A 20215-nucleotide genomic window follows, 5' to 3' on the forward strand; every position below is an offset into this window, starting at 1 on the left:
ATAAACGAGCTTTCACCAGTAACTCTTGGGCTGTGATGACCGGCCTAGTCTTTCTGAGGTGGCGCCTGGGCTTATACTCTTGATGCTGGATAAGGGCCTTCTGCAGGCTTTCCGGGCCGTAGCTTACCTGGAGATGGAGGTGTAGAAGCTAGGACATCTCCTGCGGGCCAGTCAGTGACTTCATGAGCCCAGGACTGTTGTGCTGCAGCAGGGCTGGTGTTCCCTCCACTGCCAAGAGCATGCCCCCCCTCTAAGGCTGTTGTAATCTGGCAGAGAGTAATTGCCATTGTCTAGGTACAACGTACGACGAGTTTGATTCTGTAGTTCTTATAAATTCTGAACCCATCTTCGTTCGGTACTTACTCCTCCAGTTAGCTGGCTATAACCAGCTGAGCCTTAATTTGTACATTTTATCTGCCCTCAGTGATCTTTCAGTTCGATCCCTAGATTTACTCTTTCTCATGAATAGAGGAACAACATAGCGACCACAGTTACGGGGCCATCGGGATGCTCAGAGTGCCAGGGTAGCACAGAATTTCTGTGTCTTCTCATTGCCAAGCTTATCTGTCCAGTTTTCTCGAACCCACCGTCTTACCTACTCCTGTTGTCTCTATTTTAGTCACAGTACAAGAGTCACTTTGTTGCTGCCAGCTTAAGCAACCAGAAGGCGGGAAGCTCTGCTGCTGGTGCAAGTGGATGGACTAGTGCAGGGAGCCTGAATTCTGTTCCCACTAACTCGGCCCAGCAGGGCCAGAACAGTCCAGACAGCCCCATTGCCAGCGCTGCCAAGAGCATTCCAGGCTTTGGCAACACTGGGAACATCAGCAGTGCTCCGGTGACCTACCCTTCCGCTGGAGCCCAGGGAGTCAACAACACAGCTTCAGGGAGTAACAGCCGAGAAGGGCCTGGGGGAGGCAACGGGAAGAAAGAGCGATATACTGAAAACCGGGGTGGCAGCCGCCACAGTCACGGAGAGAGTGGCAATCGGCATGGCGATAGCCCACGTCACGGAGAAGGTGGTCGCCATGGAGATGGATACCGCTACCCAGAGAGTGGTAGCCGTCATGTTGATGGGCACCGTCACGGGGAGAACAGGCATGGAGGAGGTGGAGGCCGACATGGAGAGAGCCGAGGGGCAAACGATGGTCGGAATGGTGAAAGCAGGAAAGAAGGTTGTAATCGTGAGAGCAAGGTGGACCCCAAAGTGGACAGCAAGGTGGACAAGATGGACAGCAAGACAGATAAGACAGCTGATGGTTTCGCTGTCCCCGAGCCACCCAAGCGCAAGAAAAGTCGATGGGACAGTTAGAGGGTATGTGCTAAAGCGTGAAATCAATGGTCTTTAATTTTATTTTTAGAAAGATTTTTGGTAACTAGGTGTCTCAGGGCTGGGTTGGGGCCCACGGTGTAAGGACCCCCTGCCCTTAGCGGATAGCTGGAGCTTGGAGACGTTACCCCTTCACCTGGATCGGTTTTCAGAGGTCTTCTTAGGAAGCTGCTCCGTTGGTCCTTGGAAGCAGTGAGCTGGAACTTCCTTTTGGGCTCTGGGTGAGTTGTCAAGGTCAGTTGGGGATACCTTGGAAGAAAGGGCCTTCTAGGGCACAAAACTCACTCTAGGTTTATATTATATGTAGCTTATATTTTTTACTAAACTGTCACCTTATAAACATCTACAAGTAAAATTCTTTTTCTTAGCTGTTTGGCCAGGCAGGCCCTTCTAGAGAGTTGGCTTTCTGCAAACCAGCCCACTGAGGTATTAGAGATCTGGGGAAGTTTGGTGCTTCTAGCCTGTTCGAGTCCATGGTCAGGTTCCCCAGCCAGGTCTGTATCCAGTTCTGAGAACGGAAGCAGCAGCCGCCTGCCAGACTCCCAACCTCTGTCCTTGAGGAAGAGGATCTTTGGAACCAGATTGCTCCAGGTCTGAAGTGTTGCTAAATTTAAACAAAAACTCTGACAGCTTTTAAAGTGTCTTCTATTTCATTGTATTTTTTTTTTTTAACTTGCCACAATGGTAGAAAAATCTTTTGCTGAAATGATTTTGATGATTTTTGTTCTATCTTGTTTATAAAAGGAAAAGAAATATACATCCTTTGACTTTTGTGACTTTGTGAAGGTTTCTTTAAGATGTGCATTCCTATCTGCTTGCTCTAGTAAACGTTTTACTACTGGGACCTGTGGCTTGTCTGTCATTTGTAGTTCACAGCGAGCAGGATTTCTAACCATGCAGCACATGGTGTGAGCACCCAGGTGCTTCCGAGTTAACACTTTTATGTCTTTGAGAGAGAAGGAGACACAGAATCTGAAGCAGGCTCCAGGCTCTGAGCTAGCAGTCAGCAGAGCCTGATGCGGGGCTCGAACTCAACCAACTGAGCCACCCTAGGTGCCCCTTCTGAGTTAATGGGAAGTAAAATGTCAGAGAAAGTAGGGCCCTTGTTTTATTTGGATGAATGGAAGAAGATGGGGGAAGACCCAAGAGGCCCACTTGCCCAGAAATAGAGTGAATATTTCACCCCAACACGGACCTTAAAAAAAGGAATGTGGAGTACTGAACACCTAGAAGAGCTGTGGGGTCCGTTACCAGCAGGACATATTATCCAAGACCTGCCTTCAGGCAGGAGGGCCGCCTCCTCACCACGAGGACCACCTTGAGAGTTCTGGGCACCCCACCTGTCCGTCCAGCTGACTGGGGTGCAAGCAAGGCCAGAATCACGCCTCCACGTCCTCACCCGGTCTTCTCCGAGGCTCTGTTCACTTCCGTCGGTGTTTCTTCTTCTGTTCTTTCCTTTGCTGTGCTCTTTGGTCTTTCTTCATCCTGGAGTCCACCACCTTGAAGTGCCCTCTGACTCCAGCTGGCCGGCGCACTTTGCGGCCCACACCTTTTTTGGCTACAACGTAGGTGACTTGGCGCTTCTCCTTGCCGAGCCCAGCCTTCTTGTAGAGGCTGTCAACAGAAGAAACAGGTTCGAGGCTTCCTGCTCCCCTTTTCAGCCCCACGTACCTTGGTAGGTGACCCGTCTCCCTCACCTCCGAAGCTGAGCCACTTTCTCTCGTTCGGAGATGTCCACGGTGTTCACCACAGCCTCTGCCTTCTTCTTGGTTTGCTCCAGCTTCTTCAGCATCTGGGAGTGGGGGCTCCGTCAGACCCGCCTCCTCCCCCCACTGCCGCCCCCCCGCATTCAGGCAGCCCCACTACTTACCCTCCGCTTCTTTCTGGCTTTGGCCTCAGCCACTTTCTTGATGGGACGCGCGTTGATTTCCCGCCAGCGTCTGCGGTAGTGTTCCACGTCCTTCTTGTCGATGGGCAGCTGCCGGACCCTGTGCTGCTTTTCCTCCTGCACAAACCACTCCGGAAGCTCCCCCTCCTCCTCATTAAACGTATACCTAAGCAGAGAGAGAACAGCAGCCCTCAGGACTCCGGGTTTCCTTAAGCAGAATCACCCCTTTACCCGTCCCCAGCCAGGGCCACTTCTCGTGATTTTTCCGGCCCCGTTACCTGCTGAAGGAATTATCTATGAGGTCCCGCTTAGCCTTTTTGGAAGAAGCAATAACAGCACCTAGGGCAAGGCCTTCAGGGTCTAGTATCCGATGTTTCACTAGAGAGAAAGGAAAATCGTCTAAGCTCCATGCCCGCCACCAAAACTTCTGTCACCTCCCATTCCATAAGGTGTGGCACTCACTTGGATCCTCAATGGGCACAATCTCAAACCCGTCGTCATCTGACTTCGGCCCACGGCTTCGCTTCTTTCCACGCTTTGGTTCCCAACTGCAGAAGGGACAACCACGTGACTGCCACCATTCCCCAGTCTCACTCCTGCCTCAACCATGCTTCTTGCTTAAAACTTGAACTTCCAGAAACACCCTCCCAGGCTGAACTGCAGACCACTTAAGAAAACTCACCATCTACAGCCAATGCGGGAAAACCCGAACACGGAGAGACGGTCAGAACCACTGCTGCTTCATCCCTTCTCCCGCCCCTGCAGCCACTCACCTCTCCCCTTCCTCGCTGCTGCTGTCGCTGTCGCTGTCTGAGCTGCCATCTCTTTCTTCCCTGCCAGGCCCGTTGGCAGCCTCTGCCTCTGACGGAGGCCCTGCTGGCCCCTCCTCCTGGCAGTGGGGAGGTCTCTCCTCCGTCTTCAAACAGGAAGGTGGCGGCGGCAGCTGCCCCTTCCGGCGGCCCTCGGACAGCAGCTGGGCTTGACTGATCTCCAGGGCCTCGTCCGCATCATCCTCAATCCCACTGAAGCCGTCCTGAGGTCGAGAGGGGGCTGCTCAGCCGCCCTCCTCCCCAGGAATGCCCATCTCCTGTCTGTCTGGCCGCCAACCTCTTCTTACCTTCGAGAACCAGAGACTGGCTTGTTCTTCCCGCAGCACCGTCTTCTCCTCCAGTGGTACCAGCAGCGGGTTCTCCTCCCCTTCCGCTTGTTCACCCTCTTCTACTTCAGCCAATCGCACACTGTAGCGCCAAGGAGAATGGGCGGAGGATCGGTGCCCCAGAGGACCTGCTCCCTGACCCCCTCCGGCGATCCCTACAACCAGCTCCGCTTCAGAACGCATGCTGGGGGGAGGGGGGTCAGTGCTCCCTACTGTGCGTGCGCAGGCGCACACCGCCGCCCTTACCGCTTTTGGTCCTTTAGACGCAGAGACCCTCCAACTCCTGCCAGCTCCTCTGGATCCAAGTCACTATCCAGGGAGGTGTCATCGTCCTCAACATCTGATACATAAATGTCATCCCTTGGCACATCAGACAGAAAGGTGTCTGCAGCACTCATATCTCCTTGTGTTACCTCCTCTAACAACTAGAATTTGACAGAAACCAAGAGATCAACGGTACTTAGAAGGAACATACTGTTTTCCCCGCTGTATGTTATTAGCAAAGCTTGAAAATACACTGTGGCAAATACAGAGAAGTGTCAGGACTAAATGTTTGGCACATCCCGTTCCTGGCCAGGCCACTATCCCACGTGGCTGTCTTGTCTTCAGTGGTACCAGAAATAAGTATGAAAAACACCCCAAAACCTATATATAAAACATCAGATGTTAAAACAGGCTGAAACGCTGGTTCTTCTTAAAACATTACTCTCAGAAAGCACATCACCTTCTGAGAATAATCTACAAATTTTGTTTCCACTGAATAAAAGAGCCCAAGGCAACATACATCCAACAATTTCACTTACAAGCTATCAACCTCAAAATCTATTTTCCTAATGACAAAGCTAGCTGTTCTTACGCATTTACCACATTACCAGTGATTATATCCAAACTTTTAATTCCTCCCCCAAACTCTAGTCGATAGGTTCTATTATTCTTTCACAGATGAGGAAACCAAGGCAAAGACCAACTCAGTCCGCTCCTGCTCCACTGCGCTCCCTCTCCTGCGCTGGTAACGGAGGGCCTGACCCCCCTGGCCACGCAAGAGCCCCAGGAGTTCATTTTGTTGTTGAATCTGCTTTTATGACGGAAAAGCGGGTTCTGCAGTGTTTGTTTGGCAGAAAGCACCACCTAGCAGCCTAGGGCAACAAGGAGCCAACTTGGTCTTGGTGAACTGAAGAACGCTGCCCTCCTCCGAAGGAAGCCGTCACGCTTACTGGTATCCCAGGCATCCCCGCTGCATCTGCCAGACCTCAGCTTGCTGCCAAGAGTGCCTCTTGGTTCTAATATTCCACTTCCTGTTCCTCATCTTATCTTAAATACTTTTCAGTGTTACTTTTTTGATCGTGCAAGCAGGGGCGGGGCAGAGGGGATATGAAGTGGGCTCTGAGCTGTTAGCACAGAGCCTGCCACGGGGCTCAAACTCACAAACTGCAAGATCAGGACCTGAGTCGGAGCAGGACGCTCAACGGACCGAGCCACCCAGGTGTCCCTAATCTCATCACTTTAGCTGTAGGTTTTTTCCTGGCCTTTCAGGCACAAAGCTCTGGGTTCCCCCAACCCCCCCCCCCCCCCCCCCGTCTCCTCTCCCCCAAAATGAATCCCTCTCATTTTGTGGGTGAAGACAGCAACCGTGAGCCATAAACATTCAACACACCTTTAAAGACGACATTCGCTGCCCCCCACGTCCAAATACCTAATTAGATCGTCCTGTGTCACTCACCTGGGGGCCCCGGATGGTGCGCAGGGAGAACATGCCGGTCTCCCCCTCGTCCGCAATAGAAACCCCAGGAAGATCCATCTTCAGCTCGACTCGCTCCCGCTGCTTTCTCTGCTCACGCAACAGCTTCTTCTTCTTCCTGAGGGGACAACTGAGGACTCCCACCTGCCCAGCTCTAAGATTCCCCACCCGAGCGCTGCACCTTCGCCCTCTTCCCCCATCTTCCCGCGGAGGAGCTCTGCAGGGGGTTCGCGAAGCCCCTCCGTGCTCCCCTCACCTCTTTAATTCCGCCACCTCCTGGGCCTTCATCTCCGCCAGGGTCCGGTCTAGTTGTTCCTCCTCCTCCTCCTCCTTGGAGGGCTGCCTCACAGTCCCAACCGCCGACTCCTCATCGGCCGCCTCCTCTTCCTCTCCGGAGCTGAGACTGACCACACGGTCCGAGCAGTTTGCTTCTGTTCTTGGACGCTTCCCCGCCGACGCCCACTCAACACCACCCGGGTTAACTCCCTCCTCACCTGATGTCGAGGGCCTTCGCCTGCTCTTTCAGCTTCTTGGCCACGTGCCGCCGGAGCTTCGTTCTCCAGTTCAGTAGCGACCTGCCCCAGAAATACCGTTAGTGACCCTGCCGTTTCCCTCTTCGTCCCTGCCCCTCGTTATGCCGCCGCCCCAAATCTCTAGCGCAGCAGCATCCTGTTCTCAGAGAGGCGATGCTGGCTGAACTCGAGTGATGCCCCCGAGAAGAAAAAGCTGCTGGGGCTCCTGGCAGCTCCGCCTGCCCCCGCCACACACCTGAGCTCCTTGCGCCCCAGCACTTTGATGTCCTGACAGCAGGCCCGCACGTCCTCAGTGGTGGCGGGGTGCTGTGCCAACTCCTCGTCATCTAGAGAGATCTGTTTAGGAGTAAGCAAAGGAGTCAGGAGATCTTGGGGTCACGTTTCTGGGGCTTCCTTGCACCCCTCAAATCTGAGGACTCACTTCGCTGGCTTTGGAGAGAAAGTCAACAGGGTTGGCTGCTCGGAGGAAGTCGGTGACGGAAGTTCTGTGATAAAGGGTCAGGTCGCCCTCGGCGTAGCCTTCAGCCTTAGGGAGGGAAATAAGGAAGGCAAAGAAGTCCCTCGGGAGCTGTCTAGAAGAACCATCAGGTCCAACCCTCCTCGAGTTCCAAGACCCGAGAGTGGCCCCATCCCCCAAACACACCTTTGGCTTCTTCTTAGTCACCAATTCGGTAACAGTCTTGGCCTGAACTTCAATCTCCTTGAAGGCAAATTTGGGGTCAAAGAATTTACTGTCGACCTTGTCAGGAGCCAGGAACCCTAAGGTGATAGAATATGTAAGCAAGAGTACCTCGGGAGCTAAGAAGCTGAGGAACGAGAACGAGAAAGTGATGCCCACCCTGGCAGACTACAAAGATCTCCGCAGACTCATGGCGGGAGGCTTGGGGCTTGGTGGCCTGGACACGGCGAAAGAGCTGCTGGAAGATCCACAGCAGGGGCTGATAGTCACGAGAGCGGAAGACCTTTGTGATGAAGCAGCCACCACGGGCCAGAAAATCACAAGCCAAACGCAGAGCCATCAGTGTCAAATGGGCTGTGGGAAAGAGACGACTGGCTGAGGACCTCTGCAGCCTGAGGCGGCAAGCCCGCCTCCACTCTCCTCCCCAGGCCCCCACCCTTGGCACCTTGTGAGTAAGCGTCATGGACCCAGCTAGCCCCGACGTTGGGGGCCCCATCATTGAGCACAACATCAACTTTCCAGGTCTTCAGCTCCTTCCTCAGGGCCTAGAGGGAAGAAGAGGGACTAGAGCAACAGAAACACAGAAACGGCTATGCATGGAGTCCCTGGTCCTTACTTGCTGAATGCCCACAATGGGCCGAATTCTGTGCCAGGTACTGGGGGTATACGACGATTAAAAAATATATATAATTACAATATACCTTCATGAGAATTACACTCTACTTGTGAGCCCCCTGGAAAAGATTTCAATGATATCTCACGCTAAACAGAAAAGAGCTGGCCTTCAGGGTATCTGGGTAAGGAGAGATCAGATGTGGGTGTCTGCATGTCAGCCAGAGAGAGATCCCCATTACCTGCCTACAGCGTTCCGTTGTGATGTCCTCCTGCAGTGTCACCACATTGGGAAGAGGCTTGATTGGAACCAGGTCCACTCCTGGAAGAAATCAGGTCAGAGAATTCCAAAAGGTTGCCTCAAGAAGGTAGAGAGAGAACACAGAACACGATTAGCACCTCACACTCCCACCCCTTTAAACACTCGGAAGGACCCCCCTGTTACTCACCCACAATAAGGCTGGACACAGGCATAAACTTAGCAGCCACCTGCAACCTATAAAAGAACACTAATGACTCAACCCAGGACTGGTCCTTTCCCTCTCCTGACGAGGTGATCTCCCACCCTGTGTATTAGAAGCCGCTACCAGGTGCACCGGTGCACTGGCCAGAGCATGTAAAGCACACGTTTCAAACCTTTTCTCTGAGACCTACGTCTAGGGAGTAGGGAAGCTTGAGGCCGATATTACTGTTACCGTATCCCTCCCTCCCCCAGTGCAATTCTGTCTTCCAAGGTCGGAACCCAAGGAACAGCCACGAAGAGCTACAGGTGCCGGGCCTTACGCACCATCCCCCTGGCGCAGCACACAGGTCCAACAGGGCTCGGGCTTTCTGCAGGAACTGAAAGCGGCGATTTAACTGGATGAGCTTGAAAGCAGAGCGGGAGCGGTAACCTGGGGGGGACGGACACAACGTTAAACTCGGCGGGGCGTTCACCCAGAATGCGGCCTTACAACCCACCACCCCGTATGCGAAACTGAAACTCAACATTCGGAAAGGGGCGAATCGAAAAGGTCATTCGTTCGTTCGCTCGCTCCCTTGGTAGCAAACACCGCGGACCCTGACTCACCGGTCTCCTTTGCCAGATGATAGAACTTGTCCCTCCGACTCTTCCCGACTTTGCTTTTCTTGCCCATGGTGGAACGGGGTGCGTGGGGGGTAGTGTCACTAAAACTGAAGACAAGGTAGAAATTGAAAAGCCTCTTCCCAAAGGACTAGATTCCACCTTCCCTTCCCCAGCCACCGCAACAAACTCGAGCCCCTAGCACCTTTTTCACTACTCCGGGAGAGGCACATGTGGGCAACACACGTACTTCCGCTTCCGCTTGCGTCGCTTGCGTCCCCGGCTCCAAATGTCCGCCATTTTGAGTGTGGCCCCAAGTACCGTAACTTGGAAGTGGGGGCTGGAGGAGCAGATTACCTTAACTAAAACTGAATTTCTGGAGCGCAATACTTAGGAGTTCTGTGGCCTCTTCAGTCCTTTCCAAAGCTCCTGACCTGACGTAGCCACCTTCCCACCACGGCCTCTGTTTTTGTAATGGTCTCGCCGCACACCCCGCCCATTGACCCGGAACACTTCTCTGCCAGGGTCGTCGGGCCCGAAACCCTTGCTTCTGCGCCTGCGCGCCAAGGCGGCTCAGATGCCGGCGGTCTCTGCGGGAGAGGGAAGATGGCGCTTGACGGACCCGAGCAGGTATGGCGGCTGCGGCGGCCGGGCGGGGACTGGGGGCTCGATGCGAAGAAGGCGTGATCTGGGGTGGGCAGCCGGATGGGGGAAGAGGATCGGGTGGGTCGGGGGTGGGCGGACAAATCCAGATGGGGCCCTGCCTGGGACCGGATCTGCTGTGTCAGTGCCGCCCCCGGCGGATCACAGTAGGGCCGGGAGAAAACCAGACCCCGTGGAAGCCGAGCGAGTGAAGGGATGATGGGAGCGGGAAGCGGCCCGTCCGCGAGTCGCAGGAGGCAGAGCCCCCGTTCCTCCTGGTGGCTCTTCTGTAGTTATGACACCTCGGGTTTCTATAGCGCTTGACTCGGTACAGAGCACTCCCGTGTATGTTCTCTTGATCCTCCTGAAAGTCTTGTGAGGTAGGCGGCATTCTTATTCTGCTATTATTTCAGTCATGGGAAAGTGGAGGGTTCTAAAGAGATGGACTGAGAATTGGAACCCAGATCATTCCTCCAAAGTCCAGGCTGGAAGTGAGGATTTCCTTTGGATTTTTAGCCTCTATAATAATTACACTGTGTCTTCAGATGGAGCTGGAAGAGGGAAAGGCAGGCAGTGGACTCCGCCAATATTATCTGTCCAAGATTGAAGAACTGCAGGTGAGGACGGACTCCAGAGGTCCAGAGGCTTCCCCCTTCTAAGCAGAAGAGAGATGAATTGATGGAGTGTGTTTATGATATCACTTGCTTATATATATCATTCCACTGGAGGCGCAGTAGAAGAAATAACTGGTCAATGATGATAAGTATACGAAGTTGTTTCTTGTTTCTCTTTACTCCCACCCCTTTGAAAGTAATCGGTATTCAGTTTATTACTCATTGTGAAGAGTCAGACTTTAACCTAAAAGGTTCTCTTAGCCAAAGATCATTCCTTTTAGAAGAAGCCTGAATGAGCAGGTTTCTTAGAGAAGACCGCAGCTCCAGAGAAGAGATTTAGCACACTGGGGTTGGGGCAGGGTGAGCAGGAGGGCAGACCATTGCCCAGCCTACAGGCTGATTTCATGGGGCTGACAGAAAAGGAATTGGACAGCCCAGTGCTCTAGCCCACAATGGAGCAAGGACTATAGCAATAGGGAAAGTATATATAGTGGGTGAAGGACAGCCACAAGGACGATTTCTCCACTCCTGGTAGCTCTCCAGCAATCCTGTTAGGTTTATCATTTTTGAAGTGCTTTTGCAGGTGATTTCATTTGTTCTCCACAGTAGTCCTGAAAAGAGGCAGGGTAGGTGATGTCATCTATGTTTATTTAGTTTGGTAACGAACCTCTTAAATGGCTTCCCTTACTTTTACCTACCTGTTACTTGGCCCCCGTGAGGTTAGAAGTTAGCCTTCTGCCCCAGTCATCTTCCCACTCTACCATGTTATTGTCCCACAAAAAAAACCTGTGTCCGCCACTGTAACGTTTTTCCATTAGGTCCATTGTTCCAGGATCATGATTAGGACAACCAGCCTTTTTTGATGGCTGCCCTGGGCCCCAAGGAGAATCTTGGAAGAAAGGACAGTATCATTAGGCTATTAGACTATCTGGAACATGCAGGTGGTGCCCTGTGTTCTTCACTCAGCTCATACCAACCTTGAAGATCTTGGCCAACGGTTTAACCTTCTAGTATTTTCTGTTCTATGTTTCTTGTCCTCCATAGCTGATTGTGAATGATAAGAGCCAGAATCTCCGGAGGCTGCAGGCACAGAGGAATGAGCTTAATGCAAAAGGTGAGGAGGAAAAGAAGGGAAGACTGTATGTGGGCAGTCTGTCCGAGGTCCGATGTTCGGATCTCCCTAAATTGAGACTTCACATTTGGTGCTTACTGTGTTCTCCTAGAGTCCAAGGTCATGTTTTGCACCATTAATAGTTGTTCACATGCATACCTCTCCTGAGCTATGTTGTAACTCCCTTAAAGACCTAAATTTTGACTCTCTTTTTGTGGCCTTTCTTCCAAAACTTTAAAATGGTGCTTAATTCATGCATATTGAATTGAGTCACGGGAGAGGGGACACCAAAGCAGCTGAGTGACCACTGACTGTTTCCCATCCAGTTCGCCTACTGCGGGAAGAGCTACAGCTGCTGCAGGAACAGGGCTCCTATGTGGGGGAAGTAGTCCGGGCCATGGATAAGAAGAAAGTATTGGTTAAGGTAAAGGCAGCATGACCCCCTGGGAGCAGCCCGATGCCCAGGGCATTCCCATACCTTTGTGTGTAGCCTTGCTAGAACGGACACCTGTTCTGTTCTTTTAGGCCTCCTAGGTCTTCCTGGGTGAGGTGGGTGGTTTAGTGGCCATCAGGAAAGGTCACCAGCCCTCATTTCTTTAGGTGCATCCCGAAGGCAAGTTTGTCGTAGATGTAGACAAGAACATCGACATCAATGATGTGAGTGCAGCACGCGGGGGGGTTGGGCTCAGCTCTCCCCACACCACTTGCTGAAGTCTCTCCTCCTGCCCAGGTGACACCCAATTGCCGAGTGGCTCTAAGAAACGACAGCTACACTCTGCACAAGATACTGCCCAACAAGGTAGACCCCCTGGTGTCACTGATGATGGTGGAGAAGGTACCAGACTCAACCTATGAGATGATCGGTGGACTGGACAAGCAGATTAAGGAGATCAAAGAAGTGATTGAGCTGCCTGTCAAGCATCCTGAGCTCTTTGAAGCACTGGGCATTGCACAGCCCAAGGTGAGCAAGGCTTCCGCGGGAGGGCCCTGCTGTTCCTGTCGTGTCTCGTCCCAGCCAGAGTGCGTACAGGACTCAGGGGAGGGGTCAGGACAGACTGGACCCCACTTAACCTGGCCCTCCCCATGGAAGAGGGGTGGGGAGGAGTGCTGCCACAGCACTGAGGTGGTTCAGAGACACTCCAGGAGGGACCTTGATGTTTGTTACTTCCACTCCTAGCATCCAGCGTGGGATCTGGCCCAGAGTGAGCGCTGAGGCAGTAGTCACGGAGTGTGCTGTGGGGACTGGCTTTTGCCCTGAGTTCTCCTGTTTCTCTCTAGGGGGTGCTGCTATATGGGCCCCCAGGCACTGGGAAGACACTGCTGGCCCGGGCTGTGGCTCATCATACAGACTGTACCTTTATTCGTGTCTCTGGCTCTGAATTGGTACAGAAATTCATCGGGGAAGGTAACCGTGACTAGAAACATGAGAACGAAGCAGAAGTGAATGGGGGGGAGTGAGGGTAGGAAACTCATTGCCTCCTTAATGCCTGCCTGGCCTCTGCACAGGGGCAAGGATGGTGAGGGAGCTGTTCGTCATGGCACGAGAACACGCTCCTTCTATCATCTTCATGGATGAAATCGACTCCATTGGCTCCTCACGGCTGGAGGGGGGTTCTGGAGGGGACAGTGAGGTGCAGCGCACAATGCTGGAGCTGCTCAACCAGTTGGATGGCTTTGAGGCCACCAAGAATATCAAGGTGAGGTGGTCTCCAAGGAAAGGCCCTAGGTGAGGTGCAGCCCGAGGAAGGGCTTGGCTGATGCCACCACCCTGCTTTCTCCGCTCAGGTCATCATGGCTACTAATAGGATTGACATCCTGGACTCGGCGCTGCTCCGCCCTGGGCGCATTGACAGAAAAATTGAATTCCCACCCCCCAATGAGGAGGTTTGTGATGGGCAGAGCTGGGAGTGGCTCTGGCTGCGGGAGGAGGCCACAGGGCTCAGGCTTTTCCTCTCTTCTCTCTAGGCCCGGCTGGACATTTTAAAGATTCATTCTCGGAAAATGAACCTGACCCGGGGGATCAACCTGCGGAAAATTGCTGAGCTCATGCCTGGAGCATCAGGGGCTGAAGTAAAGGTAATCGGAGAGCCAAATTAAAAGGGGTAGAGGCAGGAAGGTCTGAGTTCAAGGGCACACAGCAGCAGTGCCTGGCTTCCTTTCTCTGCTTAGGGTGTGTGCACCGAAGCCGGTATGTACGCCCTACGCGAGCGGCGAGTCCATGTCACACAGGAGGACTTTGAGATGGCTGTAGCCAAGGTACAGGCCTCTTCCGGCCTTTGCAGACGGGGTCTCTGAAGCGGTGGGGAGAGAGCGTGTATTTGCTCAATTATAATTTAACGCTTTCTCTCTCCAGGTCATGCAGAAGGACAGCGAGAAAAATATGTCTATCAAGAAGTTATGGAAGTGAAGTAGTTGTCTTTTGTGTGGGATCCTCAAATAAAGCTCTGCAGGACAAGCTCTTAAGGACATCGGTCTGTTAATGAGTGGCTATACTGTTCAATGACCAAGTCTAGGTATCACCAATAAACAAAGATTTATTTGGAAATTTCCAAACCTGCCAGAAGTGGCACTTGCCAAGCCCTGGGGTCCACCTTCCTTCCCGAGCTCCAAAGGGCAACAGCAGTCCTCCCCACCTCCCCCTTCAGCAGTCCTCCTGCCCTCCACCGTGCACGCACACCCATACCTCAGGCTGTGCCAGAGAACTGGAGTCCCCTCCAAGGAGGCTCTACCACCCTGGGCCCAAGAGCTGGATGGCCGCCCTTCTGGCATCCCAGGAGATGATGGCGGCCAGAGCCGCTTGCATAGATTGAGGAAAGAAAATAAGGAAGGAGGCACCAAACAGGGCTCCCTGAAAACCCCAACTTACCCCTTTACAAAAAAGGTGGCTCCCACATAGAAAAACCTGCTTCCCAAATAGTGCAAATACCCAAAGGAAAGGAAAAAACCAGCAGCAAGACTGTGCTGGTAGGAATGGCAAAGAACTTTGGTTTAGAAAGGCCAGGAAGAGTGTGAGCTGTGCCCCTCTTCCTCACCCAGCTCCTTGGAGCCAGCTCCTACGCGAGCTCCAAGGGGGTCTGTAAACAAGCAAAGCCAGCGGGCCTGGTTCTGAAGTCTCTGTTGCAATGTCAAAGCACAGCCTCCAGCGGGCCTACCAGGGCCTGCCTGCCTGCAGGTGAACCCACTTAAAGCCGAAGTGTAAAGTAAGTATAAGGCTTTGGGGACCAAGCAACAAGGAATCCTATCACTACATTTATGAAACTACAGCTGGGGAACACAGGGTGACGGGAGACACCCTTCACCCCACCCTCAGCCTATGTGTCTGTGGCCCCAGAGGGTGGTCCCCCTCCAGGCGGAAGAGGGGGGTCCCTGAGCAGTTAGGTCAGGCGGATTCCCAGCACCTGTTCCAGTTCTTGCCTTCGCTGCTGCACCTGAGAAAGGAGAGACCAGGGGCTCAGGCCTCTGCCACTCGCAACCTCTTTAAGAGGGCACAGAGGGCAGAGCCTCACCTTGGCAAAGATGTGCCTCCCCACTGCTTCTTGGGCCCAGGGCTGGTGGTAGAAAGCAGCTCGTCTCTCTTCCTCGGGATTCCCAATCACATCAGTGATGATCTGCAGAGAGCCAGGTGGAGAGCTGTATGTGGCGCCATTCCCATCCCTGAAGCAGAAGTACTGACGGGGATAAAAGTCCCTCCCCAACCCAGAGCTGAGCAAGGGGTCAACCTCAGGAGGAGGACCACACCTTCAGGTCTCGGCGCTGGGATCGGAGCCATTCCTGGATGAAGTCTTGAGGGTCGGTGCTAAAGCTGAGCATGAAATCCCTCTGGGTCTTCAGCTGGTTGATGGATTCAATGGTCTCATGGATCTGGAGAAAAGAGCGTGTGTCAGACTGGCCCCCACTCTTAGGGAGTCTTGTTTCCAGGCCTAAGCCCAAAGGACTCATTGAGATCCTATCCCAAGGTGCTACATGTACAGAAATGCCGTACACAGCCTGTCCACCCCCATATCTTGGGTCCCTGAGGAGGCAGAGGGCGTACCTTGACATCAAGGGAGGCAATCTCCTGTTGATTGGTGGTAGAGGCCAGAAAATTGCTCATCTGGGCCTTGAGTGGGTCATCTACTTCCACATCAATATCATAACACGCTGTCTTCTTCTGGTCATTAGGGTCTACACTGTAGGCAGGACATAGGAGGGGAGGGGTCAGCACAGCTATGTTCATCCCACCCACCAGGGCCAAACCTGCACCTGCTCAGGGAGCAAGAAACCAAACCTGCTGCTTCTCTTTGGTTTCACATCAAGCCAAAAGTAAACAATTTTGCTTTTTAATATATAAGGTGTTTTTTTAATGTTTTATTGAGAGAGAGAAGTGTGTGAGCAGAGAGAGAGGGAGGGAGACAGAGGAACCAAAGCAGGCTCTGTGTTGTCCCTGAACTCATGAGACCATGACCTGAGCTGAAGGTGGACACAACCGACTGAGCCACCCAGGTCCCCAAGGTAACTGGCTCCTAAAAGAGCCTTCCCATTCCCCACCTTCCATTTACCTAATGACATGGTTGATGACAATGGGGTCTGGATGCTGCAGCAACCCAGCCAGCTTCATGGGAATCTCGGAGAAACGAAGTCGGCCACAACTGAAGATCTAGAGAGTACCAAAGGCCTGGGGATGACTTTGATGGCACAGAGGGAAATGGGCCATCCCAGGGTCATTGTGGAGGATGTGGCCAAGAATGAGCACCATAGGGAGGTGGAGCAGCGGGCAGGGCAAGGACCACGAGACTAGGGGAGGATGGCCACCAGCTCACCTGGCGGAAATAACGGTTGCAATTGATGTACTCCCGCTCATGCCCGTCTTGCAGCTGGTTGTGTTTGATATAAAGCCACAGGGCCTGCATGATGGCCGCCCTGGTCTGTGTGTGCACCCCCAGCAGCCTTGCCAGTCGGGGGTCCAACTTGTACTGGGGAGGCTGGAGATGGACAGAGGGAGTCAGGGGGGTGTGGTCTTGTGAGAAACCAAAGTGGAAGGATTAGGCAGGACAGGAAGAGTTTACCACAGGAACCAGCCCTCCCCCAGATGACTCCCTGGGGTCCCAGACCATTTGTCACCTGATGATCCAGCATGAGCAGGAGGGTGCACTTGACGTTGAGGTCTCCAGGCCGTTTAACCTGGAAGCCATCAGTCTCCTGGGTGGTAGGCATCCGGTGCCACTGGCAGGGAGGGGAGTACACCTCATCACCAAGGGAGAGGGGCCAGAGCACACATGCCTCCCCCTCCACGGACCAGTGCCACTTCTCTGCCCACCCAGCATGTCAGCCTGTGCTCCCCAGGCCCCAGGGCTACTCTCACCTCCACCAGGTGGTTGTCAGGCCCGTACAGTTCCTTGTCCAGCTCAATGACGAGGCTCTTAAAGAATGAAGAAAACTTCCTCTTCTGTTTGCTAGGCTGGGGAATGATAATGGGTATGAGTTGGGGGTGCTGCTGACCTCTCAAACCTAACCTAGGCTAAGCCCCGAAAGAGTACTATTTCAACCCCGCATCTCAGGATAGTGGGACTCCTGGGCCCTGAAGGAAGCAAGGAGACACTGGACTAAGGGAATGGACTCTGGGTGCAGCTTCACTGGCAGCCAACGAGGACTGAATTAGAAAGGGGTACCCCTTCTTCAGGACACTTCAATCCCGCCTGCAGGATAGCTGTTGCAACAACCATACACATTTTCAAGCTCTGGCTTGGAGCTGTGACCCAGCAGTGCCCTCTCCCTCAGGCAGGACTTTTCCAGAAGTGCCCAGTGTCTGGCCCAGGCTTAAGGCCACACAGGCCACCTCCCCTCCAGACACCACCTCTCCCAACTCACATCATCCAGCAGTTTTCCCTCCACTCGGAGTTCCCAGGAGGCCACCTTGTCCCCCGCTGGGGTTCCCCCGGGCGTCCCAGTATTTCCTGCATTATCACCTTCTGCCTTGCTGGGACTGAATGTATTGGAAATATAGATCCGCAGCTTTCGTTTTTGCTAAAGAGAGAAAGACACCAGCTAGAGGTGGGCCAACACGTTGGAAAACAATGCTACCCAATCTTTCTGTCTGAACCCACCCAACATCAATACTTGATGCTGCCTAGGGTTCAGGCACCTTATTAGGGACCAGAAATCAGGAGCAGGAAATCCCAGCCCCAGACTTCAAGGAACTCACAATTATGGAGACGGAGGCACTACTGACAACTCCAATACCATGCAATTGGTACTGTGACAGATACACACAGCATGCTATTAGGCAAATCAGCAGCTTCCAGCACACATTTTACACAAAACTCAAAACACCCATCATGGCCCCAAAGTAGGCTGGCTTCTGGAAAGCTTTTACCACTCAGGAGATTATTCTAGATTATTATTTTTAAACCGAGGGAGTGTGTGCGTGGAGACAGGGACTACCCTTATCTATTCTCTAGTCTTGCCCTGCAAACTTGTGACCATGATCCATAAGGTTCACATCTTAAATGACTCAGGAGGCACATATGTATATAAATACCTGAAACAAATCATTAAACAATATTTTTACTATGGTAAGTACTATTGTGAAATATTATAATTTCTATTCTTTTATATTTTGTTATAAACAGGCTGGTCCCGGGGCACCTGGATGGCTCAGCTGGTTAAAGTGTCTGACTTCGGCTCAGGTCATGATCTCACAGTTCACAAGTTTGAGCCCTGTGTCGGGCTGTATGCTGATAGTTGGGAGCCTGGAGCCTGCTTCAGAATCTGTTTCTCCCTCTCTCTCTCTGCCCCTCCCCCACTTGCACTCTGTCCCTTGCTTCTCTCAAAAATAAATAAAAACATTAAAAAATTTAAGCAAACAAACATTCATGCTGGCCCCACCACATTAAATTGAGTTCTTGCCCCACTAATGGGCTGCTTCCTGCAGTGTGAGAAACTGCAGACCCATGCTTGGCAGACCTATGCCTGGAACACAACGTCACATGGAAGCGGAGAAGTCTGGGAAGGCCCAGGACTGGCAAGGGCTGCACACACCGTCAGAGGCTTTTTGATGGCCTCTTGGATCTCCATCCGCTTTCGGGCAATGGTCTGGTCCAGCTTCCGCTCAAAAGCCAAAAGATCCATATATGCCTGAGACTCTGGGACAAGCTCCCGAATCTAGAAGAAGGGAAGAATTCATTAGTTTGTTTCAACTGCAGCTCTGGCTTCTTGCTCCACTATCCCAGAGTTGGGGGAACCTAACTGTACCCGCAGCCCCGCCAGCTACTGGGTAAGGCCTCCTAGGCCCACCCCCAATATACTCACTCGCTGAGGTAGAACCTTATCTGCCATCTTCCTCCTTTTTAACCTAGGCAGGACAGAAACCCATTTAAGAGGTCAATGATCCAAAGACATCTCTCCCTCCCCTCCCCCTCCAGTCCCTAGGACCCTCCCCCAGAACAACCGGGAGTCTCCCTCCGTCATTAGAGCACTTAGGACAGAAAGGACCGCTCTGTTACTGGGCAGAGCAGGAGAAGCAAGATGGTCTTACCCCCGGCGCTGGGCCGGCATTTGGGGCTGGGCCTGGGGTACCAGCATGCGTTTTCGGAATGGGTCCATCATGGTGGGTGGCATGCCAGGTCGAAGTGGAGCAGCTGTGCCAAATGGGGAGCCAGCAGGGGGTCCCACCTGCAAGCCAGCCATGGGCATCCGACTCCCTGGTGACATACCAGGCCGCTGGAGGAAGCAAGCCAAGGGGGGTGCATAGGTCAGCGATAGAGCCCCAGGGGGCCCATAGCCCATCCCTCTCCTGGCCCTGAGCCCTACTTGGAAGACAGGGAACAAAGGGGAGCAGATGCCCAAGAGCAGAAATGTAAACCACACTTGCCCTGCTCCCTCCAACTACCCTGGCATCAGTGCCAGCAAATGAGGCCTGCCAGAGTCTGGGGTGGGCAGGAAAGTCCTGCCTGAGAGGGAAGGGCCTGCAGGAGTGTTTCGCGGCCCATTGCCACCTTCCAGGCCCAGTGCACAATGCCCTGCTCCCTGGAACCAGCCTGCTGTGAGGCACTCCTATCTACTTCCTTCCCCAGCTGGAGACAGAAGCATGGCCTGGGGGCAGTGTCACAGCCAGGTGGAAAGGTACAGTGTGATATGAGCAGGCAAGGCCCCAACACCTATCTCCTGGCACCAGCCTAGTGATGTGACTAAAGGGAGGAAGACAGTACAATGGGCTGGCAGGCCCATCAGGCAGGGACACCCTAAGTGAGCAAGCCACAACAGGATGGGCTGGAGCATGTCCCAACCGGTACAGGTGGCCTTGGGCACAGTACAGAGACCATCTGGTCACCATATGGCCCCTATTCACAACTCAGAACCAGACCCTTCTCTCCACCTCCCTACTGCCTTGCTTCCTACCCCCAGGCCAGGAGACCCCAAGAGAAAAGCTGTGGCTCCTGTGTGGCCTATTGGAGAATGCCTGGCACCCGGGCTCTGTCCATGATCCATGCACCACCTGGCAGCTGGGGCTGGTGGGTGCTTAACTCAGACCTCACAATCCCAAACTGGAGAACGAAGGGAAGAGTATCCTGGGATGCAAGATCAGTCATAGGGTCACCAGAAACTGGGGTAACAGAAACAGCTCCCATAGAAGCCTGCAGAAGGATTTCCCTCTGAGGTCCAGCTCCCCAACATTTCTGGGAGTAACCCTGGCCCCCTGCCCCCACTCCATAGCTGCTGCCTGCAAGGCCTGTTTGGCAGCTCTGCCTTGCACACACTGTCCCTGGCAGCTTCACAGGGCTGGCCTCAGGGCCCAGATTATGCAACCAGCACAACTATCCCACCAAGCCAGGCTGGGTGGGGACTTGCACCAAACCAGAGAACCTCCCCCCCCC

The 20215-nt window shown here is 53.3% G+C and overlaps 4 protein-coding genes across 6 annotated transcripts in view; 2 read left to right on the top strand and 2 right to left on the bottom strand.

The window, feature by feature from the left end:
• Positions 1–2171, top strand: part of DDX42 (DEAD-box helicase 42) — a 36745-nt gene extending 34574 nt beyond the window's left edge. For both annotated transcript variants that reach the window (XM_029928045.1, XM_029928046.1), the window contains one exon: positions 620–2171. In XM_029928045.1, coding sequence (XP_029783905.1) covers positions 620–1309 — 690 coding nt within the window. In that variant the 3' untranslated portion in view covers positions 1310–2171. The remainder of the gene's footprint in view (positions 1–619) is intronic.
• Positions 1316–9316, bottom strand: FTSJ3 (FtsJ RNA 2'-O-methyltransferase 3). Of its 2 annotated transcripts, none has more exons than XM_029928048.1 (21): positions 9247–9316; positions 9003–9106; positions 8721–8826; positions 8383–8429; positions 8176–8255; positions 7767–7866; positions 7481–7675; positions 7286–7401; positions 7064–7168; positions 6878–6978; positions 6604–6684; positions 6366–6512; positions 6092–6227; positions 4618–4796; positions 4333–4453; positions 3989–4248; positions 3678–3763; positions 3494–3593; positions 3198–3381; positions 3025–3119; positions 1316–2941 (listed from the first exon to the last, which is right to left on the bottom strand). In XM_029928048.1, the coding sequence occupies exons 1-21, from the start codon at positions 9294–9296 to the stop codon at positions 2749–2751; spliced, it is 2586 nt and encodes an 861-aa protein (XP_029783908.1). In that variant the 5' UTR covers positions 9297–9316; the 3' UTR covers positions 1316–2748. The 2 variants fall into 2 exon arrangements, with proteins under 2 accessions (XP_029783908.1, XP_029783909.1); XM_029928049.1 differs by having other exon boundaries at positions 9202–9277.
• Positions 9317–9523: 207 nt separating this feature from the next.
• Positions 9524–13829, top strand: PSMC5 (proteasome 26S subunit, ATPase 5). Its single transcript, XM_029928051.1, has 12 exons — positions 9524–9626; positions 10184–10255; positions 11297–11366; positions 11690–11787; positions 11964–12020; positions 12094–12324; positions 12642–12768; positions 12870–13060; positions 13149–13247; positions 13329–13439; positions 13533–13619; positions 13717–13829. Exons 1-12 carry the CDS (start codon positions 9603–9605, stop codon positions 13768–13770), a joined length of 1221 nt encoding a protein of 406 aa, XP_029783911.1. The 5' UTR covers positions 9524–9602; the 3' UTR covers positions 13771–13829.
• A 50-nt stretch (positions 13830–13879) lies between these two features.
• Positions 13880–20215, bottom strand: part of SMARCD2 (SWI/SNF related, matrix associated, actin dependent regulator of chromatin, subfamily d, member 2) — a 9660-nt gene continuing 3324 nt past the window's right edge. Inside the window, exons 3-14 of the mRNA XM_029928050.1 lie at positions 18877–19061; positions 18651–18693; positions 18381–18503; positions 17211–17366; positions 16705–16800; positions 16464–16565; positions 16163–16324; positions 15902–15999; positions 15397–15532; positions 15102–15224; positions 14870–14971; positions 13880–14791 (exon numbers count right to left, since the gene is read on the bottom strand). Coding sequence (XP_029783910.1) covers positions 14738–14791; positions 14870–14971; positions 15102–15224; positions 15397–15532; positions 15902–15999; positions 16163–16324; positions 16464–16565; positions 16705–16800; positions 17211–17366; positions 18381–18503; positions 18651–18693; positions 18877–19061 — 1380 coding nt within the window. The 3' untranslated portion in view covers positions 13880–14737. The remainder of the gene's footprint in view (positions 14792–14869; positions 14972–15101; positions 15225–15396; positions 15533–15901; positions 16000–16162; positions 16325–16463; positions 16566–16704; positions 16801–17210; positions 17367–18380; positions 18504–18650; positions 18694–18876; positions 19062–20215) is intronic.

Source organism: Suricata suricatta, chromosome 17, assembly GCF_006229205.1.
Source record: "Suricata suricatta isolate VVHF042 chromosome 17, meerkat_22Aug2017_6uvM2_HiC, whole genome shotgun sequence".
NCBI lineage: Eukaryota > Metazoa > Chordata > Mammalia > Carnivora > Herpestidae > Suricata > Suricata suricatta.